Source organism: Setaria viridis, chromosome 9, assembly GCF_005286985.2.
Source record: "Setaria viridis chromosome 9, Setaria_viridis_v4.0, whole genome shotgun sequence".
Taxonomy (NCBI): domain Eukaryota; kingdom Viridiplantae; phylum Streptophyta; class Magnoliopsida; order Poales; family Poaceae; genus Setaria; species Setaria viridis.
This window is the reverse complement of record NC_048271.2, coordinates 49,509,737-49,529,525: the sequence shown is the minus strand read 5'-3', so window position 1 is coordinate 49,529,525 and position 19,789 is coordinate 49,509,737. Positions and strand designations below refer to the sequence as shown.

The 19,789-nt window shown below is 45.8% G+C and overlaps 2 protein-coding genes and 1 long non-coding RNA gene across 5 annotated transcripts; all 3 read right to left on the bottom strand.

Moving 5' to 3' along the window:
- Nucleotides 1–2,668: 2,668 nt before the first annotated feature.
- On the bottom strand, nt 2,669–6,910 carry LOC117837750 (uncharacterized). Its single transcript, XR_011897188.1, has 4 exons — nt 5,218–6,910; nt 4,680–4,844; nt 3,762–4,597; nt 2,669–2,923 (listed from the first exon to the last, which is right to left on the bottom strand). It is a non-coding gene; the product is annotated as an uncharacterized lncRNA (long non-coding RNA).
- A 3,391-nt stretch (nt 6,911–10,301) lies between these two features.
- On the bottom strand, nt 10,302–12,455 carry LOC117837744 (uncharacterized). 3 transcript variants are annotated; one of them, XM_034717502.2, is made up of 3 exons: nt 12,162–12,455; nt 11,929–12,061; nt 10,302–11,644 (listed from the first exon to the last, which is right to left on the bottom strand). In XM_034717502.2, the coding sequence occupies exon 3, from the start codon at nt 11,598–11,600 to the stop codon at nt 10,557–10,559; it is 1,044 nt and encodes a 347-aa protein (XP_034573393.1). In that variant the 5' UTR covers nt 11,601–11,644; nt 11,929–12,061; nt 12,162–12,455; the 3' UTR covers nt 10,302–10,556. The 3 variants fall into 3 exon arrangements, with proteins under 3 accessions (XP_034573393.1, XP_034573391.1, XP_034573392.1); XM_034717500.2 differs by having other exon boundaries at nt 11,923–12,061; nt 12,162–12,450; XM_034717501.2 differs by having other exon boundaries at nt 11,971–12,061; nt 12,162–12,450.
- Nucleotides 12,456–12,816: 361 nt separating this feature from the next.
- Nucleotides 12,817–19,634, bottom strand: LOC117837737 (uncharacterized). Its single transcript, XM_034717489.2, has 8 exons — nt 19,260–19,634; nt 17,612–17,953; nt 17,116–17,372; nt 16,589–16,730; nt 16,108–16,479; nt 15,879–16,010; nt 15,109–15,237; nt 12,817–15,023 (listed from the first exon to the last, which is right to left on the bottom strand). The coding sequence occupies exons 1-8, from the start codon at nt 19,338–19,340 to the stop codon at nt 12,924–12,926; spliced, it is 3,555 nt and encodes a 1,184-aa protein (XP_034573380.1). The 5' UTR covers nt 19,341–19,634; the 3' UTR covers nt 12,817–12,923.
- Nucleotides 19,635–19,789: the final 155 nt, after the last annotated feature.

Sequence of the window (19,789 nt, the reverse complement as noted above, 5' to 3'; positions counted from 1 at the left end):
AAAGAGTAGGATTGTTGCCGAGGCTTTCGGTCTAGATAGTAACAATCGGGGCCTAGGCACTTTAGGTTATTCGGTTTCTATTAGCCTTTCTAGTAAGCCTCATGACGACAACGGGAGTGGGAGATGAGGCAAAGGAAAAATGCGATAATTCTGCCATCCAGTTTCTTGAGTATCATGAAGTTGATCAATTTGGGGATGAAAAACAAGTGTCTTGTATATGCATTTTGGAATGGAACGAACTTGTTTGAGCCGTTTGGATTTTTCCATCGTTTTGCTTTTGGGTTTTGGCGTCAGTAGCACAGAAGCAAATGAAAACGAGAGAATCGTGCCTGCCCAGTTTCTCGCATAGTTGCCAACGAATCCTTGAGGCTGACCGATATGTGGTAGAAATAAGGTGCCCTGTGTTGGAATTTTCCGAACGGATGAATTTTTTTCGGAGCCATCTGCATTTTTTCCCCATCATTTTGCATTTGTCTTGCAGATTTGCAATGGGCTAAAACTTATATTTGATATCACCATCCGACCCATGGCTGTAGTTTCTACTGTTGAGCGAACGGAAAAGAGACCGGCTGCAGCGACTGCGCGAGGATCAGCGACGAAGTCCTCCACGGATTCTCCAATATATGTCACCGTGCCCCGTGTCGTTCCGTCGTCGAAGAGGCGGAACTGATCGAGCCCGTGCCTCCAGGGCTCCACGTATCCCCGTAAGTTGCGAACTGGCCTGTGTCTGGAAACCCTGATCTCAAAATCCGAGCTCGCCGACGCCATGTTCCGGCGGATGTTCGACGAGGGATGCTTCCTCGACCCGGGCTCCCTGAACCCTCCCGTCCTACCAGCCCCCAACGTCATCGCCACCTCCTCGTCGCGGCGCCCCGGCTCTCCCACCCGGCCGGTCTTGCTCGATCACGGCGGCGTACGTCGCCGATCGCAAGAACGCGACGTACGCTGAGGCAACCACGCGCACGGGCCAGACCGTGGGCGTGTCCTTCTGGGTCGCCGACCCGCCGGCCGTCTCCCACCTGTGCATCCACTGCCCGGGCATGAAGGCGACCCACTTTGAGGACGAGCCCCTCGTCGTCTGCTCGGCCAAGGACATCGCCGTCATCCGCGTCGCCTACACCTTCGGCGCCAGGCCGATCGAAAGCATGGAGGGTATAGGGATGGACGACTTCGACTACTTCGTCTACAGAGCCCACGCCGAGAAGAAGCCGTCGCTCCAGCTGCTACCGAACCCGAAGCCGCTCTTCTTCGACCGGAGAGAGATCGTCGGACTCTTGCCCTCCGCCGACGGCGAGGACTTCTTGATGGCTGTTCTTCAACCTCGACTAAGGGTCCAACTGCATTACGTACGATCTGCACATCTTCTCGTCCAGGACGAACGACTGGACATCTAAGTTGGTGGCGCTGCTGGAGCCACCGTCCCCTGGGTACAAGGACAATAAGCATCCCCTCCACCGGACTCACAAGGTGATCACCCTGGACGGAGGCACGCTGGGCTGGGTTGATCTCGGGCGCGGCATTCTCCAGCGCAACTTGCTTGACAGTGAACCAGTCGTTCGCTACCTCAAGATCCCCGGGCTTTTGGCTAGCAACATGCCTGCGGCGTTGGTTCGGGATGTCACCTGCAGCAATGGCGTCATCAAGCTAATCGAGATAGAAAAACGAACGACGAGACTGGTCACTCCTCCTGCAAGGCCATCGAAAGGAAAGAGGAACAGAGCTGCCATGGAGGGCACCTGCACCACAGCAGGGTCCTACGCAGTGGACGGTTGGGCTGCCGTCACATGGACTAGGAAGACTGGTTCGGGTCGTTGCAGGGACGGCGAGGCCTACTTCAGTGGAAGCTCAATCCTGGCGGCGCTGAGGGACAACCGCGGCACTGGGAATTTGGCATTGCAAAACCTGGTAATAGCTGGCCCTGTATGGAGTGTGCACGGAGATGATGTGTTTTATCTGATGGCCAAGGCAGATTCGAAGGACAGAAATGCATGGGCCATCTCTGTCAACGTGAGAACGAACACATTGGAGGTGGCGGCCTCGTTTGCCGCAGAAAGAGATCTTGTTTTCATCCGACGAGCGTACCATCCCTTTGCCCTATCCAAATATGTACCAGCATGTGAATCCGGATCAAGGCAGAGGTACTCTGCTTCTATTACACAATCGCTCATAGGCTTGTAGTAGCATCGCATTGCTTGCTTCTTTGCCGGTTCTTCTTGGCGCCATGCAGATGGATGAGCGGCAAACGGTGGCGCAAGGTGGTGGATGCAAACAAATTTGGCAGCCAAGTGCTGCCCCATGCGGGATGATCGGGGTCAAGCGGATTATGCGCTCCTGTAGTGGGATCTAATTAATTGAGGGTAAATTAGATTACTAGGGCATGTACAACTGTTTAGACATGTGCTGTCTGCAAACATATCCCATGTTACACACAGACAGAAAAAACATACAACTTATGCAATGACCCGTCTATTAGGTTGTCTGCAAACTATTTAATTCCTTCATGGACATATAAATCAAAGTGATGAAGTATAAACTTGATCTTTTTAAGCCATCAAAGTGACGAAGTATAAACTTGATCTTTTTAAGCCATTTTGTTGCGTCAGCAAGCATCAGTTCACACCAGCAAGCACATATTCACACGACAATCACAAGTTTAACATGTTCACTCTGTTCACTCCAGAAAGCACAAGTTTAACCTCTTCACACAACAAGCCTATGTTCAAGCTTTTCACGACAAACTGAATGAGCAGTAAAGTTGAGATAACATAATATTTAGATTGTCCAAATATTTAGATAGAGCATTACACCATGGGTTCAGAGCATGATAGATCAAATATAGGTAGTCAGTACCAAATAAACTTAAATATTTAGCAGGTCAAAATTGCCATCTCCAGGAAGTTGAAGCTGCCATCCAGAGCAAAACCTAACAGAAGTGGAAGTTCAGTAGCAGCTTAATAATCATACAGGAAAACCATTTCAGATATACAGCAGCTCACCTTAATTAAATTCAGAAAACAGTTGTGCATTACCTAATAAGCAACATGATCTTATAGGATATTATTTCTTCTGAACACTAAACTTGGAAAACAACAAAATCAGTTTTGACTTGATATTATTTGTCACAGTCTTGACCTTGGCAACTACAGCATTAGAATTGTAAGGCCTTAATTCAATGCTAACAGTCTAACAAACTTGACCAAATCAGCCTAAGCTAACTGACAGACTGAATGGCAAACCACTGAACTGAACGCAGAAATAAAACACATGACACTAGTCTGCAACTGAACACATGGACAGGGATCAAACTATCACATATACAGTCTTTGTTCTAAATAAATCAACTTGCACATGTCAATTTCAAGATAAATAGATAACTATACTTGATGTTGATATGTTCAGTAGCCAAATAAGGATACCCTGATGCTACGTTCTAACAAAAACTTGTCTACATGAATAGCCATATGTATATATTATACAATCATGTGTCGCAGACTTGTTGAAATCACTAAAATGCTTTCTCCCAATAATGTTACTGCTCAGGAGAAATCAGCATAAAGTAATGGGAACTCTTCAGCTTAATCACTACTTTATTAGAGGACATTCAGAAAAAACAATCAGTTCTAATTTCACGGCAATCACTTAACTCTCAGAGCAAACACGACAGGGAATTCAAAATCATGTTCTATAGGAGGTTTCAGAACGACAGCTACATATCATGTTTTAGAAATTAGTCAGGATGTTTTAGAGTAATTAAAGCATACCTTAATTAAATTCAGCAAATAATTTCTTCTTCAAAGACTTCATTGTTGCTGCATGATCAGCCTTTTCTTCATCTGACATTAGTCCAACATCTTGCGCAAAAAGACGGTTATAGGTCTCAAACATCCTAGCTTCAACTTCATACATTTTTGCCTCCTTTTGGTCTTTTGCTGCCTCCTTTTGCTCCTTTGCTGTAAGATGGGCAATCTTTGCTGATTCAATCTTCTCAGATGATAACTTTTGCTGTACTTCCAATACCTTCAGCCGGTTTGCATGATCTTTAGATTGGATTTTTCCCAGTGTATGGAGCTCCTCAATATCATCGTCAGAAAGCTTGGACTTGGTCTTATTTTCCTTGCGGCAATTTTAGCATGTTATTGCCCAATTGGCCTAGTGAATTGTACATTCTCCTCAACATCTACATCATCTGTAATTTTACCTGCCACTTCATTGTCTGAACCCTTTCTTTTATGTGCTGCCTTTTTAGCCCATCGTTGTATGTTACCCACTTTGCCTCATCTTTGACAGCATACCACACATCCATTAAAACAAAAGGCCCAAGTTCATTGTCTACCTTATAGAAGTGATGTGCCTTATCAATCCACATTTGATCATTGTAGCCACTAGTGAAAACTCTTTGAGCCTTTAACCAAGCATTGTGGAACAGATCAGTCCATCTATTAATCTTGTGCCACCTGTCCTTGGCTTACTTCAGATTTCTTTTCCTATTGCTGGGGGTAGTCTGGTTGTAAGTATCAATAACATCACCCCAATACTGCTCATTCTTCCTATCAGCTCCTTGAGATGAGTCCGTCGAATTAAGCAACCACGAGCTCATCTATAATAGTATAGAAAATATTATATTGCTGTAATTGAAAAACAAAGTAACTGAAAAACAATGTTGTTGAACTAAGACTCACCACCCTAACATCTTCTTCTTGTGTCCAAAGAATTCGCTTCTCAGTCCTAACAACGTCATCCCCACTGTCGACATTAATACACTTATCATTAACCGGTGATGAACGCAGGATTGTTGTGTCTTCCTGTGATGGGTGAAGCCACCAGATGGTGTTGGATCATTATCCCTGCAGTATAGTGTACATTACATAATAAGAAACATGATTTATTACAAATAACTAATGATATTTACATATCTTCTTGTGATGGCAAAGCATAGCATGTATGTCAATTTCTTTTGCTCACATTTGGATATAGGATTAAATGACAGAAACACACCATGTACAGATTGCTCCCCAGTAATCTTCTCAGGTAGAGTATCTGAAAATTCTACACTACAAAGTCTGAACTTATCCTATTTGTTGGTACTCAATATATTGACACCAATCAATACGAAAATTCTAAACTGCAAAGTGCTGCAAAGGGAGTATTCTGAACTTATCCTCCTCCAATCAATACATTCTCATAGCAAACTCAGAGAAATTGGGAATGAATTTTTACCATGTTGTCGGATCCAAAGATTGAGAATGCATCCGTGGATGAGACATCGGGCTACCACCAATGCCTTGGCTCCAGCTACTTGCAATCGTTGGTGGAAAGAAACCCCATGGAGGTGGGGGCGCCGGTGAGGACATGGCTCACGTCGGTGAAGGAAGACGGATTGAGGGGGAGCAGCTCCTTCCGCCGCTACTGCGCCCTTGCCGTGCAGTGCCGCTGACGCCGCAGCACCATTCTTCTCCCCCCGCGACGCATCGCCCTTCCGCTCCCTTGCTGCTGCGCCCTTGCAGCAGCACCCTTCTTCTCCCCAGCCGCCATGCAGAGTAGTCCAGAGAGGGCCAGCCATCTCCAGGTTTTCCAGTACTGAACCTTCAGAGTGGTTGTGCCTCAGGTGGGGCAATATTGAGCTGGTGCTGATATAGGCCGTGCAGTCCTGCCTCCAACGATCCGAGGAGAGTTTTCTGTTCCATGTGACAGTAGTCCAACCATAAGGCGTGTAGGATCCTGTGGTGCAGGCACCCATTCCGTTTTCTATCTCCAACACAGAGTCGAGCATCGCAGGTCTTACAGTAGCAACCAGTCTCCTTCGATGCTCCACCTCGATCAGCTTGATGAAGCCGTCGCTGAAGGTGACATCCCGAAATGGCCGTGCAGTTTGAGGAAACTCACTTTTGTAGGTACTGGCGGTACAGGCACATGTTACCATCCATCGGCTTGGGAAATCGGATGTAACGCACGACAGGATCGGTGTCAAGAACGCTGCACAGCAGAATACCACGCCAGAGATGATCCGCCAGAGATCGACCCAGCCCAGTAAGCCTCCTTCAAGAGTGATCACTCTTTTTGTTTTCGTGCACCAGGTAGACATCCTTGAACCCAGGATACGGTGGCTCCAACAGCGCCAGCCTCGTTGTCCATGCGTTCGTCTGGGAGGAGAAAATGTGGAGATCATACTCCAGGTGAACGCCTTTAGGACGAAGAACAGCTATCAAAAAGTCTGCACCGTCGTCGCCGCAGGGAAAGAAACCAGTCTTGGAGGGATGGAACACACGAGATTTTGGATTTGGCAGCACATCGAGCGATGGGGGCTCGGTGTGGGCTCTGTAAACTAAGTAGTCGCAGTCGGACATCCCCATGTCGTGCACGGACTCTGCGGGCCTGAAGCCGAGGTTGTAGACGACGCGGATGATGGCGGTGTCCTTACCCAAGCAGAGAACGACAGGCTCGTCCATGACGTCGGTCACCTTCAGGTCCGAGAGGTGGAAGCACAGGTGGGAGATGGCCGGCGGGTCGGTGAGCCACAGGGGGAGACGCCGACGGCTTGGCCCGTGCGCGTGATGGCCTGAGCGAACGTCCCGTTCTTCCGGTCGCCGATGTACGCGACCTTGTCGAGCATGACCCAGGCGGGAGAACCGGGGCGCCGCACGGAGGCGGCGGTGTCGGGGGGTGGTAGGACGGGCGGGTTGAAGGAGGTGGGGCGGATGAACGTTCCCCGCTCGGAGAACATGGCGGCGGCGGCCGCCGGCGAGGGTACTGCTTGGCGCGGCTCTCGGGTTGGGGATTAGGGTTTCCGGATCTCTTCCGCAACTCTTTATGCGGATAGAATTAGAGGGGCTCGCCGATCGGGCTCGTGGACGAAGACGGGAGACGGGACGGGATGACGATGAACTCTTCTGCGAGATCGTCATATCCTTCACACGAGGATGTCGCCGGCGCTGAACAATTGCAGAATGCCCCGATCCCGATCTGTAGCCGCGATCCAAATAATTGTAAATAGCCCCCTAATATTTACAAATAGACCCCTAATTTGGATCGAGATGAATAATTGCGATCCAAATATTTTCAAAAAGGCCCCGTTACTTTACAATTTGCCCCTATTTTGGATCACGATTATTAATCGCGATCCGAATATTTTCATGCGACCCCCTGGTTTGGGTCGGCCTTCCGCCGCCGCCACCTGCCGCCGCGGCCGGGGGCGCAAAGCCCCATCCCGTCCACTCCCCTGTATCCCGCAGCAATGGGGTGGAGGAGGCACGCCGGATTTATCGGAGCTTCCGAGCCGGGCGAGCAGCCGAGCGTCTGAAATTGCGGCGAGTCGGCGCGGCCACTCACCCATGCCGCCGGTACGCCGGAGCTGTACTGTAGAAGGAGCCTGACGGCGACGAGGTCGAGAAATCCGGGTAGCTGCGCAGCACCGGAGAACGGGAGGCCGTCGGCGTCTTCGACGGATGGAGAGGTATGTGAGGGTTCTCTTTGTTGAATTTGTTTGCATTTCTGTGCGCAATTGTTCCCACAAGCACAAAGAGGGAAGATGAATTTGTAGGTTTAATCGTCGATTGAGCAAATAAAGGGAAATCTATCTGATGCCTAGTAATCGCCTAATTCTACTAAACACTACGAATCGGCCAACTTAAGTCATGCAATTCTAATTAGCTTTGTGGATTCATTTTCAGTGTGACAAATTTAAAGGAATGATGAAAGCATTGAGGTTGGAGAAGAATCAAATGAAGGAGGCTGTGAAATTTGCACTAGATAATGCAGATTCAGTGGGTGAGGTAATGCTTATTATCTTTTCAATTGGTAACTCTTTGTGTGGCCTGGAATATGTTCACTGGAGGTGTTTGGATCTCTAGGACCTCCTAAAATTTATGTCACATCGAATATTCGGAGACTAATTAGGAGGACTAAATATAAGCTAATTATAAAACTAATTACACAGATGGAGGCTAATTCACGAGACGAATCTATTAAGCCTAATTAATCCATCATTAGCACATTTTTACTGTAGCATCACATTGTCAAATCATGAACTAATTAGGCTTAATAGATTCGTCTCGTGAATTAGTCTCCATCTGTGCAATTGGTTTCGTAATTAGTCTATATTTAATACTCCTAATTAGTATCTAAACATTCGATGTGACAGAAATTTTAGGAGGGACTAAAGAAACAAACACCCCATAATTCATTATGACTGATGCTTGTCTTTTCAGATTATTGAGATCCTTGCCAATGCTTTGACAACCATGGACTTGCCCTTGTTGATGAAGCTTACAGGATCCCATATTCGAGAAAAAGCTTACAGGACCCGTGTTACTGTGTAATATTCTTCTTTTTTTTAACGAATGGGCATGAGACAGTGCCTATTTCATTGATAGAGTAGAGGTACTGTGTAATATTCTGTACCGCAGAGATTTGGCATACCACTGTAAATTCCAGGCTGTATTGCCTCATGCGACATGCGATGCTAAATTTTCACGAATTCCACAGTGACATAATAAGAGAAAAGGCTAAACTAGTTGCTGAATTTGTATAGGTAACTTATTATCCATCTCTCTATTTTTTCTTGTATGTGAGTTCAAAATTTTAAAATACTCATACAAGTCTGCTGATTGCTCTACAGGAGAGAGTTTTGGCAGTTCTAAGAGATTGGGATAGTTGGTCTTTGTTATATATGTAATTTGGGTCTTTGTTGCAGAGAAACGAGGAGAGAAGAATGAAGGCATCAGATAATTGAGTAATGCTGCGTGGGAAAGTTGAGATGGTTTGCTGGATGCCATAAAAAAGAGTGGGAATGATCCACGATTCCCGTTTGTTCTGGAGCAGGAGATGTGACCATGGCCAGTTTATTCAGAATGTTTAGTTACCTCCCGTTACTTGTTCCTTGGACCCTTGGCTTCCATTGTACGTGCCAAAACATTATTTTTCTTTTAATAAAAAACGTCAGTTTTCTGTTGCTTCGGTTTCAAGTTGAGACTTGTAATGACTCTGATTTTTCAACAAAGTCAATGAGAATGTAGAATTTATCTGTCTACATGGCCGTATGTATGCTGATGTAGAACTGATCTATTTGCCTGTTGGGGTCAGCTTGCGTCCTGCCAATGAGGCAGCTACTACTAGAGCTGCTATGTTGCATTGCTTCTGTAGTGGAAGGGCTCTATTGAAAGTAGCCTTATTATTCTGACGGGTCTTGGCTTTGCTGTTTCTGTTGATTGTTTGATGCATTGTTTGCCGTTCTGCCCGATTTTTCTCTCCCGTGTCCGTTTCTCAAGGTTCACTTTCTATCATGATACATGGACCAGCATGAGGAGGGGAGCAGGGCTGAGCCGGGCTGGAATGGCAACAGATGCATTGAATTCAAATCGTCCGTCCTTGCGAGGCAGCTAAGGTGGTGTTTGGATCTCCGGGCTAAATTTTAACCCCTATCACATCGAATGTTTGGACACTAATTAGGAGTATTAAACATAGACTAATTACAAAATCAATTTCACAACCCCTAGGCTAAATCGCGAGACGAATCTATTAAGCCTAATTAGTCCATGATTTGACAATATGGTGCTACAGTAAACATTCGCTAATGATGGATTAATTAGGTTTAATAGATTCGTCTCGCGATTTAGCCTAGGAGTTCTGCAATTAGTTTTGTAATTAGCTTATATTTAGTTCTCCTAATGAGCATCCGAATATCTGATATGACACGGACTAAACTTTAGCTCCAGGATCCAAACACCCCCTAAGCTCTCGGTTGCTCTTACTGATGGAGCACGAACGGTGCTGCTAGTTGTGTACTTCGTATAGATATTGCTCTGAATCAAGAGGAAGAATGTTCTGGAATTTGAGCTGCTGCTCCAAGATGCTAATCGGGTATATCCTGGTAAAAAAATCAGACCTGTTGCTGAAGCCCATCTTCCTTGCGGATATTCAGGTAAGACCAAATTGTTTTCTGTCTGTTTTGATAATGGGCAGACCTGTGCATTTCACCTATTTTTTTTTGTGAAATGTTGATATCTGTTAGTTACATATGTCATATGCACTATCAGTACCCTTTCTTTCTCGGTTTGCAATCAGTCCCTCGTCTGCTTAAGGAGCTAGCAGTGAGTTTGCCTTGGCAACCAAAGGAAGGCAGGATGTGATGAGATGCCTGCTCTCTTGGTCAGGACGCCAACGCTTGCTCTGCAGGAAGCCATGGCCTGAAGCTGAACAAGTCAAATTATGGAAGCACATCATTTGATTCACGTGTCATGCTTCTGCATTATCGCCAAACATACCACATTCACATAGATGATCCTATCTATCACATGCAAGAGTGCTTGCAGAAGTTTGATCATTAGCAATTTGACATTGCACAATGCTGGTCTGAAACATAAAGGCAACATAAATGGGGCATCTGAATTCAGATTCATAATTCACATTTTGGGACAATGTGAATAATTCATAACCCGCATCTTTTCAAGTCTAGCACACCTCAACCCCAACAAAAGAAGGATTCCAAGCTAACTCAAATGTCATAAAGCTCATATATATGGAGTTGCGTTAGAACATAATAACCCAAGCAACACTCATGATTATCGTGCCTTCTGCAGGTGGTTCGTCTTCCAGAGTGACTCCTGGATCTTGGGCATTAACTCAGGGTATGTCACCGTCGTCACAATCTCAGTCTCATCAGGCTTGTACCCAGATTCACCAGGTGGATACCCACCATCAGGTTTGAAACAGCGAGACCAGCACCACTCCATCTTATTGATTGAGATATCGTAGAAGAAATCGAGCAAACCAGTTGCATCTGCACGATACTTGTCTCGGCGGTGGTTGAAGAAGAGCTCTAGGAGCTTGTTGTTCTTTGCTCTCTCAATCCAATCATCAAGGTACGGCATCTCACTGAGAACCGTCGCCTCAGCAGCAGGGTCAACATGTGGCAGCACGTGACGGATGTATGGGATGTAGGACATGACAAGCCCTCGCCGAAGTCCCCATGGCACCACAGACGCGTGCCTGGAGATGAGGGGGCCCATGGTTGCCGACTCAGGAGACTTCATGAGCTTCAGCTGGTGCTTGATGTCATCAGGGACAGGTATCCCTGGCTGAAGGAGGTTCTTGGTGATGAAGGCGTGAGCATCCAAGTAGTTAGCTCGGATACCACCAGGAGTGCTCTGCTGAAACATCACGTCTCTGAACTTGAGCTTCCCAGGTTCAGGGAACACCAACTGCCCAGGAATCATATACTCACCAGGGCCGAGATTCCGTGGTGGCTCAATCTTGTCAGATTCAGTAGGAATGAACAGCAACTCTTTGGTGTCTTCGGCTACCACCATGTTGGACTCATCAAAGCCGGACACACAGATGTCAGAATCGTGGAACTCTTTTAGCGCTGTGGTGAGAGACGAGATGAGCTTCATACCTGGCTCGCTGGTCGTGGAGAAGCACCTCCCGAGCTTCTCACCAACCAGCCGGACACCCTCACTTGGCACTGGCACAACCACTGGGTGGCGAGCAGTGTATTCTGCCACTGTGCACACAGGGTCTGGACATGGCTTTCCTTGGAGGTTTACGAGGGTCTTACGGACAATGTGCCGTGGTAAGTCGTAGGCAATGTTACCAAATCGCACCATCAACCTTGCCGGGAGAACCAAATTGGTTTCGTCAACGTGATGAGCTGCAAGAATCGTGACACATCAATACAAAGAGAGCACCCTGATGAACAGTATCAACGTGAATTATCACCAATCAGTAAATCTTCCATTTGATCAATTGCTATTATAGCCCTCTCACAGAACAAGCTCTAAATGTAGATGTGGAAACCTAAACACATTTGTTTGAATTTCATCCAGGGCCGGGGGGGGGGGGGGGGGGGGGGGGGGGGGGGGGGGGGGGGACTTCTTGCAATAATTTAAGACTGAAATTTGTTTCAGGAACTTTAGAGGTAAAGTTCACCTGGACCTGGCTACCAGGTTCCTGAACTCTTGGCCGGAAAGCCCTCACCATTCACCAATGCGGCCGAGATGATTTCGATCCCTCGAGTCCCCAGACGCCGCGCCTAGGTCTTCTCTCGTCGGCTACGAAGGGCCTGGGGCTGGGAGAGAGGCGGGCAGGCGGCGGCGGCGGAACCCTAGGTTAGGAGGAGCAGTAGTGGGAGTGCGGAGGAAAGAGAGTAAGAGGAGGAGGAGACTGACCTAGAAGCGGTCGGAGCAAGCAGCTCGCCCGCCCTCGCCGGAGTAGGAGGCGGCAGGCGAGGCGAGGCGTGCGCGGTGGCGTTGATCGCCACTTCGCCAGAGTGAGGACGGCTGGATGCCTTGGATGGCTGGATGTTGTCCTGACACAAAAAGTGAAGAACGCGGTCGATTGCGCCGAGGGTAGGTGGGTTGGGCTGGAGACCAGGTGAAGAAAATCCTCGGACCGAGGTCTGTATAAATGGGCCCTCAATCTCGGCCCATATAGTTCAGGGCACATATGAATAGTTCTTTTTTCTGAGAGGACTGTGTAGAATACCTTTGGTTCATGGTTTTCCTCCTGAGAAATACAACACTGAATAAAAATCAAGATCAAGGCAGCGGTACACCCCCATTCATAAGATTTCCATCCACGTATTTTTATTCAGTTCGGACAATACGGTTATACAAATCACTCAGAGTTTAGCGCGGTTCTTCTAAATAAAGCCGTACAATGGATATGAGCAGTTCCCAGCTAATGCGTTGTCAAGTTAGCAGGACACAGATACAAATCATGAGTCGAGCAATACAAATCTAGGCATTCCGTACTGGAAATCAAGAGGCAGATAGATCGCCCCATTCGCTAGCTTTTCATAAGAACAAGACGAACATACAGACAGAAACAAAGAAAATCTGAACATCGTTTATTTCATTCGGAGAATACAAATCATTCACGAAGTGCAGCTGAAAAACATGGGTAGCAGGTCTGTCACAGTTTTTCTTTATCTACATAAACGAAAATATATCATTATCTTTCGAGCACGAAAATATACCATTATCTTTCGAGGAGAACAGATTATACTCCTTCACATCTGCCTGCTCCCTCGAGCAAAGCTGAGCTTGAACCTGAAGCAATGGCGTCCTTGCGGTCAACTCTCCATTCTTATCATCTTTAGATGATGGTGTTACAGGCGAAGCTATTGGCAGGTTGAACTGGAACAGAGAGAAGGACGCATCCGCATCCTGTGATTTGTTCTTGTCTTCTGGGAGATCCTTTAGGCCCGACCTGTTCTTGTCTTCCAGGAGATCCTTGCCTGAAAGCGTCGTCAACTTTGCAGGGTGCCTTTCTAGATTCATTTCTCTATGAGCATGACCAGCAATATGCTGAGGTCCATTTCGAAATGGTGTTGACAGAGGCATGGCTCTGAAGCTGGCTGGAGTCGTGTGGATAGGCTCTGGAGGCATATGACTGAAGGCAGGAGCCAGGTAAGGATTTACACTGCTGTACTGGACCGGATAATCAACAAAATGGTTACCAGGTGCTCCAAACACAAGCGGACTAGAATATAAGTGGGTAGGTCTGGCATAATGGAAGTTTCCATTTGTTTGAGCAGCCCAAGAACGGTTGTGAAGCCCCATCGTTGCTGGCGAATATGGAGATACATGCATGCTTTGTTGACGCAGCAGCTGATCCTGGAAAGGGGATGTGTTGAATCCAAGTCTGTCATTGTGAGCCAGACGTGTGGCTTTTGGTTGGTATTCTCTAAAACCGTTTCCTGCACATGCCTCGAGCAAGGACCGTGACGCTGTTCTTGACGATGGAGTACCTACGGTGCTCTTTGTTCTGTCTGGGGATTCCTCTGACTCAGATGAAGATGATTCCGGATTTTGAGCGCTCAAAGAGGTCATGCTGCTGGAGCTGCTTTCCCTATCCCCCTCGCTCATACATGAAGAGGAGCCATCAGAACCAGCAGAGTTCATCATCAGCTCTTCATCATGCCTGGAGCCTTCATCATTTCCAGGGTAACAGTTTTGTTTATTCACCGTAAGAGTACCATCACAAGCAGCAGCTTGACTTCTCTCAGTGGTTCCACACTGCTGATCAGATTTACAAACATCACTGGAACTTTCAGAAGCCAGAGGCTGTGATTCACATCTTGCAGCAAGCTTTTGACATCCACTGGTATCACAATCCACAGATTCTAGTGGATCGACATTGTCAATTGAACATGCAACATTATCCGTGTTGTCTAAATTAGTCGTCTTTCGAGCATCCATTGGTTCCCATACTTGCTTAAGAATAGCATTTTTTTGTGTACTTGCAATACGGGTTGCTTTCGAAACTATAAAGTTATCCAACGGATAGCATCTGCGGTACTGCACCCTAGGTTTATCAACTCCTGATTTCCTTGCCATCTTCATCTCCCTACCAGATCTAGCTGTAGACAAGAAACAGTTATTCACAACTCCGTAGTCTTCCTGATGGCCACAGCTGCAAGAATTGTATGCATGCCTATCTCTTGTTCTGTTATTTGTAGTGGATACCGCGTTGCAGCTTTGATCACTACTTCTTGCTCTTTCCCTCGATTGCCACTGTAAATCACCAATTCTTCCATATTCATCTTGGCAGTCATCATACCAACAGGACTGATCTTGAGGAAAATCCTCTCTCAACCTTGGACTTCGTTTCGAAGATTTGGATTGCTCTGATGTGCAAAGATCACTGCTGTCCATTAGTGAAAATTCTGCCATGGCATTGCACCGGACGCTGTCTTGTCCATTAATTTCCATACACGAGGATTGATCTATATGGCTGTCACAAGAGCGTGGATTCACAACTTCAGCATTATCTTCCTCTTCAGTAGCTGAATCTCTTGAGTCAAGAGTATTTGTCGAATCATCATTGGTAGATGTTGATAAGTTGCTTAGAGCTAAGGATGAAACATCATCTGGTGACTTCAGTTCAACTAGTCTTTTCCCTTTGTTTTCCTTTTCTTTCAGTCTTTCTTTTCTCCTTAGCTTCTTTTCTCTCTCTCTTGTTCTCCTCTTCATCCTGCGCTCTTGTTCTTCACGCTTCTCTTTTTCCTCTTCCTCAAGAAGTTTGTTCTGCAACAAGAGCATCCACAGTTGATGTTCACAGATATGAGCTAGTCAACATTTTCTATATTTTATCTAGAGGTATAATAAGTACCTGTTTTTCCAAAGTAATAATTTCTTTGCATGCTATATGAAGTCTCTCTTCCAAAAGTTTTAATGCAAGAGACACAAAAACACTATGTGCATTCTGCTGCGCTGTACCTTCTCTGAAGGCCTTCTCAACCTGCAATGAAATTCATAATTATACTTAATACTTGAAGAACTTGGAGTATAAATGCTCAAATTTTCTAAGAAACCTGAACAGATCCTGATTAGATGCTGTACACTATAGTAAGTACTTATAGCATTACACACGAAAAAGTCCATGTCTGAAAGCCACACGATGCAGATATTAGAAACTACATTAACTTTGAATCCTTGATAGGTAGTAAAGTGGCAATCAGTCTTACTGTAAGATGATTAGATTTAGAAAAATAATATACAGAAACAATCCAAGGTAATAATCACAGAGAAAACCTTCCATTGGTGAACCTTAGATAAAGAAATGGTGCTAGAAAAAATATGCTATTCAACAGAAAAACAATTAATAGGTATTTAAACATCACTAAATCAGATGGCATGCACAGCTAGCAGCCCTCACACAGGAAGCATAGAAACTGATAAGTTAGAATACTCTTTTAGCAGTCACATTCAGAGGATAACATATATTAATGAACTGGTTCAACTGGAGGATGTGAGGTTTAATATACATCTTAATTGTGAGCTGAGGTTCAGGAATTAAAGGAAAGGTCATTTTCCTTTCTTTGTTGTTGAAATCATTACATCAAGTATTCAATTATTCTAGTGACTTTTTTTGGTCAATACCTGTTCTTTGAATATCACAGCAGCAGCATCCAAAAGAAATTCTCTTGCCAGTTCAGGGCTCTTGGCATGCTTCTGAGGATGGGAGCCATCACCATCAAAATCATTTCCATCCCTATCCATGGCATCATCTTCCTGCTCATTTTTTCATTGATCAGAATCATATCTTTTAACACAAATAACAAATGCCCTATTTATGTCTATCTCAGTTAACAAATGGCAAGTGACGTACATCCTCTTCCTCGGCCTCTTCAGCGTGCTCAAAGAAATTTCTAATACTTTCACCCTTTGTCATTGTCACAAAGCCATCACCCACCACAAGCCTGTGGTGGACGCATGATTGACCCTTCAATGCATGTGCTTTAACACACAGCTCTGTGTAGTGGCCGTCAAGTCTCCAAGCTCGCAGAGTTATGAAGTAGTCCTCAAACTGATCAAGATTAATTCCATTTCTGTGGACTTGTGCATTCATTCCAACATCTTCAAAGCCAAAGATATCAGATTCTCCTTCATCTGTCCCAATAGCCCACTCAAAGTGGTGGTAAGATCCATCTGGCTCTGATAAGCATTGGCGCCAATCGACTATGACCGCATCCTCAAATACCTGAAAATCGGAGAAGCCAGGTTTGACTCACATAGGAAATGTACTAAAGGTACCAAACAACCAAATGAAAGTTATGTTGGTGAAGTGGGTTTTGGGAAGGCAGCCTGACCTCACATTGAAAAGCAGTATCTGTAACACAGAACCAACTGGTGCAGTGAGGTTCCCTTCGCATGCGCTTCAGTTCCTTCAGCTCCTTAAATTCACGAATAACATTCCTTCGGCACTCTCGGCAAAATCTCTTGCTATCAAACCTGTTCACAAATTTCCTCCAAACTGTTAAACATAACTTGACCTATAGGCTGTTGATAGAGAAATCCCAGCAGATAGCAGATTAGCAAGAAAAAGTTACTCCAACATCCAACAGAACAAGATAGAATCAATCGGTAATATCGTAAAATCATCAGGTTCTTATCCTATATGTAATACATATACTATTATTCATACATTAGTAACGATTCTCGAAGAATTCATATTTCAACTTCCTGTTATTCTCCAGTGCGACTCAGAGCAGCTTGTGAGTACTAGTAAGGTTACGTCTGTAGAAATCTTTCATTTGGTGGACGCAAGCCTTCAGTTTGTTATCAACTCACTAGTTAATTTAGTTCATTTTGTCATGATTCGAATGCCTATGCTCACCTGTACATAAGTTTTTCAATGAAATCTTCCTCCTTCATCCGCAGAAGAGATGATCTAGTTTCTTCACCTAGTGCTGACCAGAAATCCACCAGAGTATCACATGACAGGTGGGCAGTGTGCAGAGCACACATTTCTCTTGTTCCATGCCCCCTATAGTTAACCATCCCTTGGCTAATCCATCCTCTACCACCTGCACCACAGGCATCAGGATAAAGCATTTCCCGTTCCCTCTCCCTTGCTCGTGCATTATCAAAGACCTGATCAAATTCAAATGCCAAAGACATTAGGCTACTAGAGGGTGAAACAAACCTGCTCTGACCTAGAACTCAAACTTCAGAGTAAACACCATGATCGTGATTTACTAATTACTTCACATAAAGTGACACAAAGGGTAGATATACAAAAATAGAAAATATGTATCAATCATATAGTCACCAATAAGAACACAATAGAAAAAAAAAGAAACCCAAGTTTATGCAGCATTGTTCGCACTTACATTCTGAAGTACCCGTAGTGATTTCGCTTTTATAAAGCAGTCCAGAAGTGTAAGGACACCATCCTTTGTGGTTGAAAGACCTCCCCAAGGATGAACTGATGGGTCCTGAGCCCCATCTTGTTCCCCTTGCGTAATCCTTGACTCAGTAGTTGTCCTAAGTTGACTAATATCTGATGCTTCTTGCTGCAGTGACTTCCCATATATAACTATCTGTGAGAAACTTTCCAGAAGCAGCCCATTGCACCTTGAGCAGTAGAAATTCTTGCGAGCTTGTTCAATGAGAGTTTGCTTATCCAATTTGAGGAGCTCCTGCCGTGCTTGAGGAGGCAAATCATTCCAGAACTGGAAAAGAAAAATCAATTCACAGCCTAAAGTAATCAGCTTCCTTTTTGGCAATAAAGCTATCACGCAAGTCTCTATAACTTCAAATAAGCATAACACTACTCAAATAGGCATTCTGGTTTCTTTCCAACCTGGTTTTAAAGTTACTGGAGAATAATATCCAGTTGAATATGATCAATGACGGAAACAGCTTGACACACAGGCACATAGCTTACGTCAGAATAACGATCAATCACGATCCTAACCAAGAGAAATACTACATAACATTTACAAACTCAAATCAAGGTAATGGTGCAACAAGGCAGTTGTAAGTCAAATGCAAGTTCATCACAAAGAACATAGCTCAAACCTGGACGAAGACTACAAAAAATGTGACAATTCCAACGTGAATAAAAGAAAGCAAGTTTAATTATTTGAGTACAAACACCAGTGCTATCCAATATGATTTGACTTGCAGCTATACCTGCTACAATGGAAGAAAACAATAGGATGTGCTAAGATTTAAAGAGCAAAGACTTGATGATTTCGTTGAAATGACACAGACTAGTCTCAACCTGATGATTTTGTTTCATAGCTATTTGATGAAAGTTTTTGAATTATGCATTCCTTTTTTAGCCTACAGTTTCATTTCCTAATACTGAACACTCATTTGTTTTTTTATTTGGAACCATCATTTTACATATTAGGTATCATTGACAGAGCAGAGCTTTACAGGCCACTCAAACTGAACATCAGGACGGACATCAAACCAGTATGCTAACTTTCTCATTGAATCTCAAATAAAGTGCCTCTATCTATCGAAACAAGCAGTCACAAAATCAAAACAACACAGAGCAGAATGAGAACCCCAGCCTAGCATTTTATTCCCTCACGTTCATGTACGAAACCAAAAGTGCAGCTATACTGTCCAATCACCATCTCTTGAGTAATGCACTGCATCATTAATGCAAAAACAGTACAAACGAACTGCTAAAAAAGTCAATAAGACGTATGCTTATATCAGAAGTAGCAAGCGTAACCCGATTGAACTCCTCCACCAGAATTTACCGCGCAAATGAACCCTCGAGATCATAAAAATAATTCCACCCCTGCAAGCAATTCCCTTAAATCGAATCCCCAAAGCACCATCTCCATGAAGCTTTTGGCGGCACACAAGCTGAGAGCAACCAATCAAGCCAGATGGAGGCAGGGCACCCAGCTCCGTCCCAGAAACTACGCGTCGGGCACGAGCACCGACCAACCCCCGATTCCCCATCACCCGGATCGAACCCAGCCTACGACCGAAGCAGCGCGCACGCGACGGTACCTTTTGGAGGCGATCGAACGTGATCTCGTCCCGCCGCCGCGACCAGATCCCCGATCCCGATGCGGACGGCACCCCCGGCATCGCGTCGTCCCCTCGCCGCCGTATTCAACTCAGCCAGGTCCTCGCGCCCGCTCCGTGGCGCATCAAATTCCCGCCGCCGAAGACGACGACCACGACTCCGACTCCGCCTACGGCCCTCGGAGGATGCGGCGGCGGCGGGGTCCCCCGAACTGCGGCCGGGTCGGATCGACCGCGGCGGTGGCGCGGCGAGAGCCGAGAAGGTTTCAGCGCGACCGGGAGGAGACGGCGAGGCGATGCGGGCTTGCGGGGTAAAAGGAGGGAGGGAGGGGAGGATGGCGAGGAGGGGGACAAGGAAGGATGAAATGGGGAGGGAACGCGACGACGCCGTACGCGTTTTTAACCGTCGCGGTTAGCGGGCTCGGAACAGCGCGGTGGCGCGGCCTCTGGTGATGGGTGGGTTCTTCCAGTTGAGGCACCGGGGATTTTAACGGGGGGCTCGGAGGTAAATT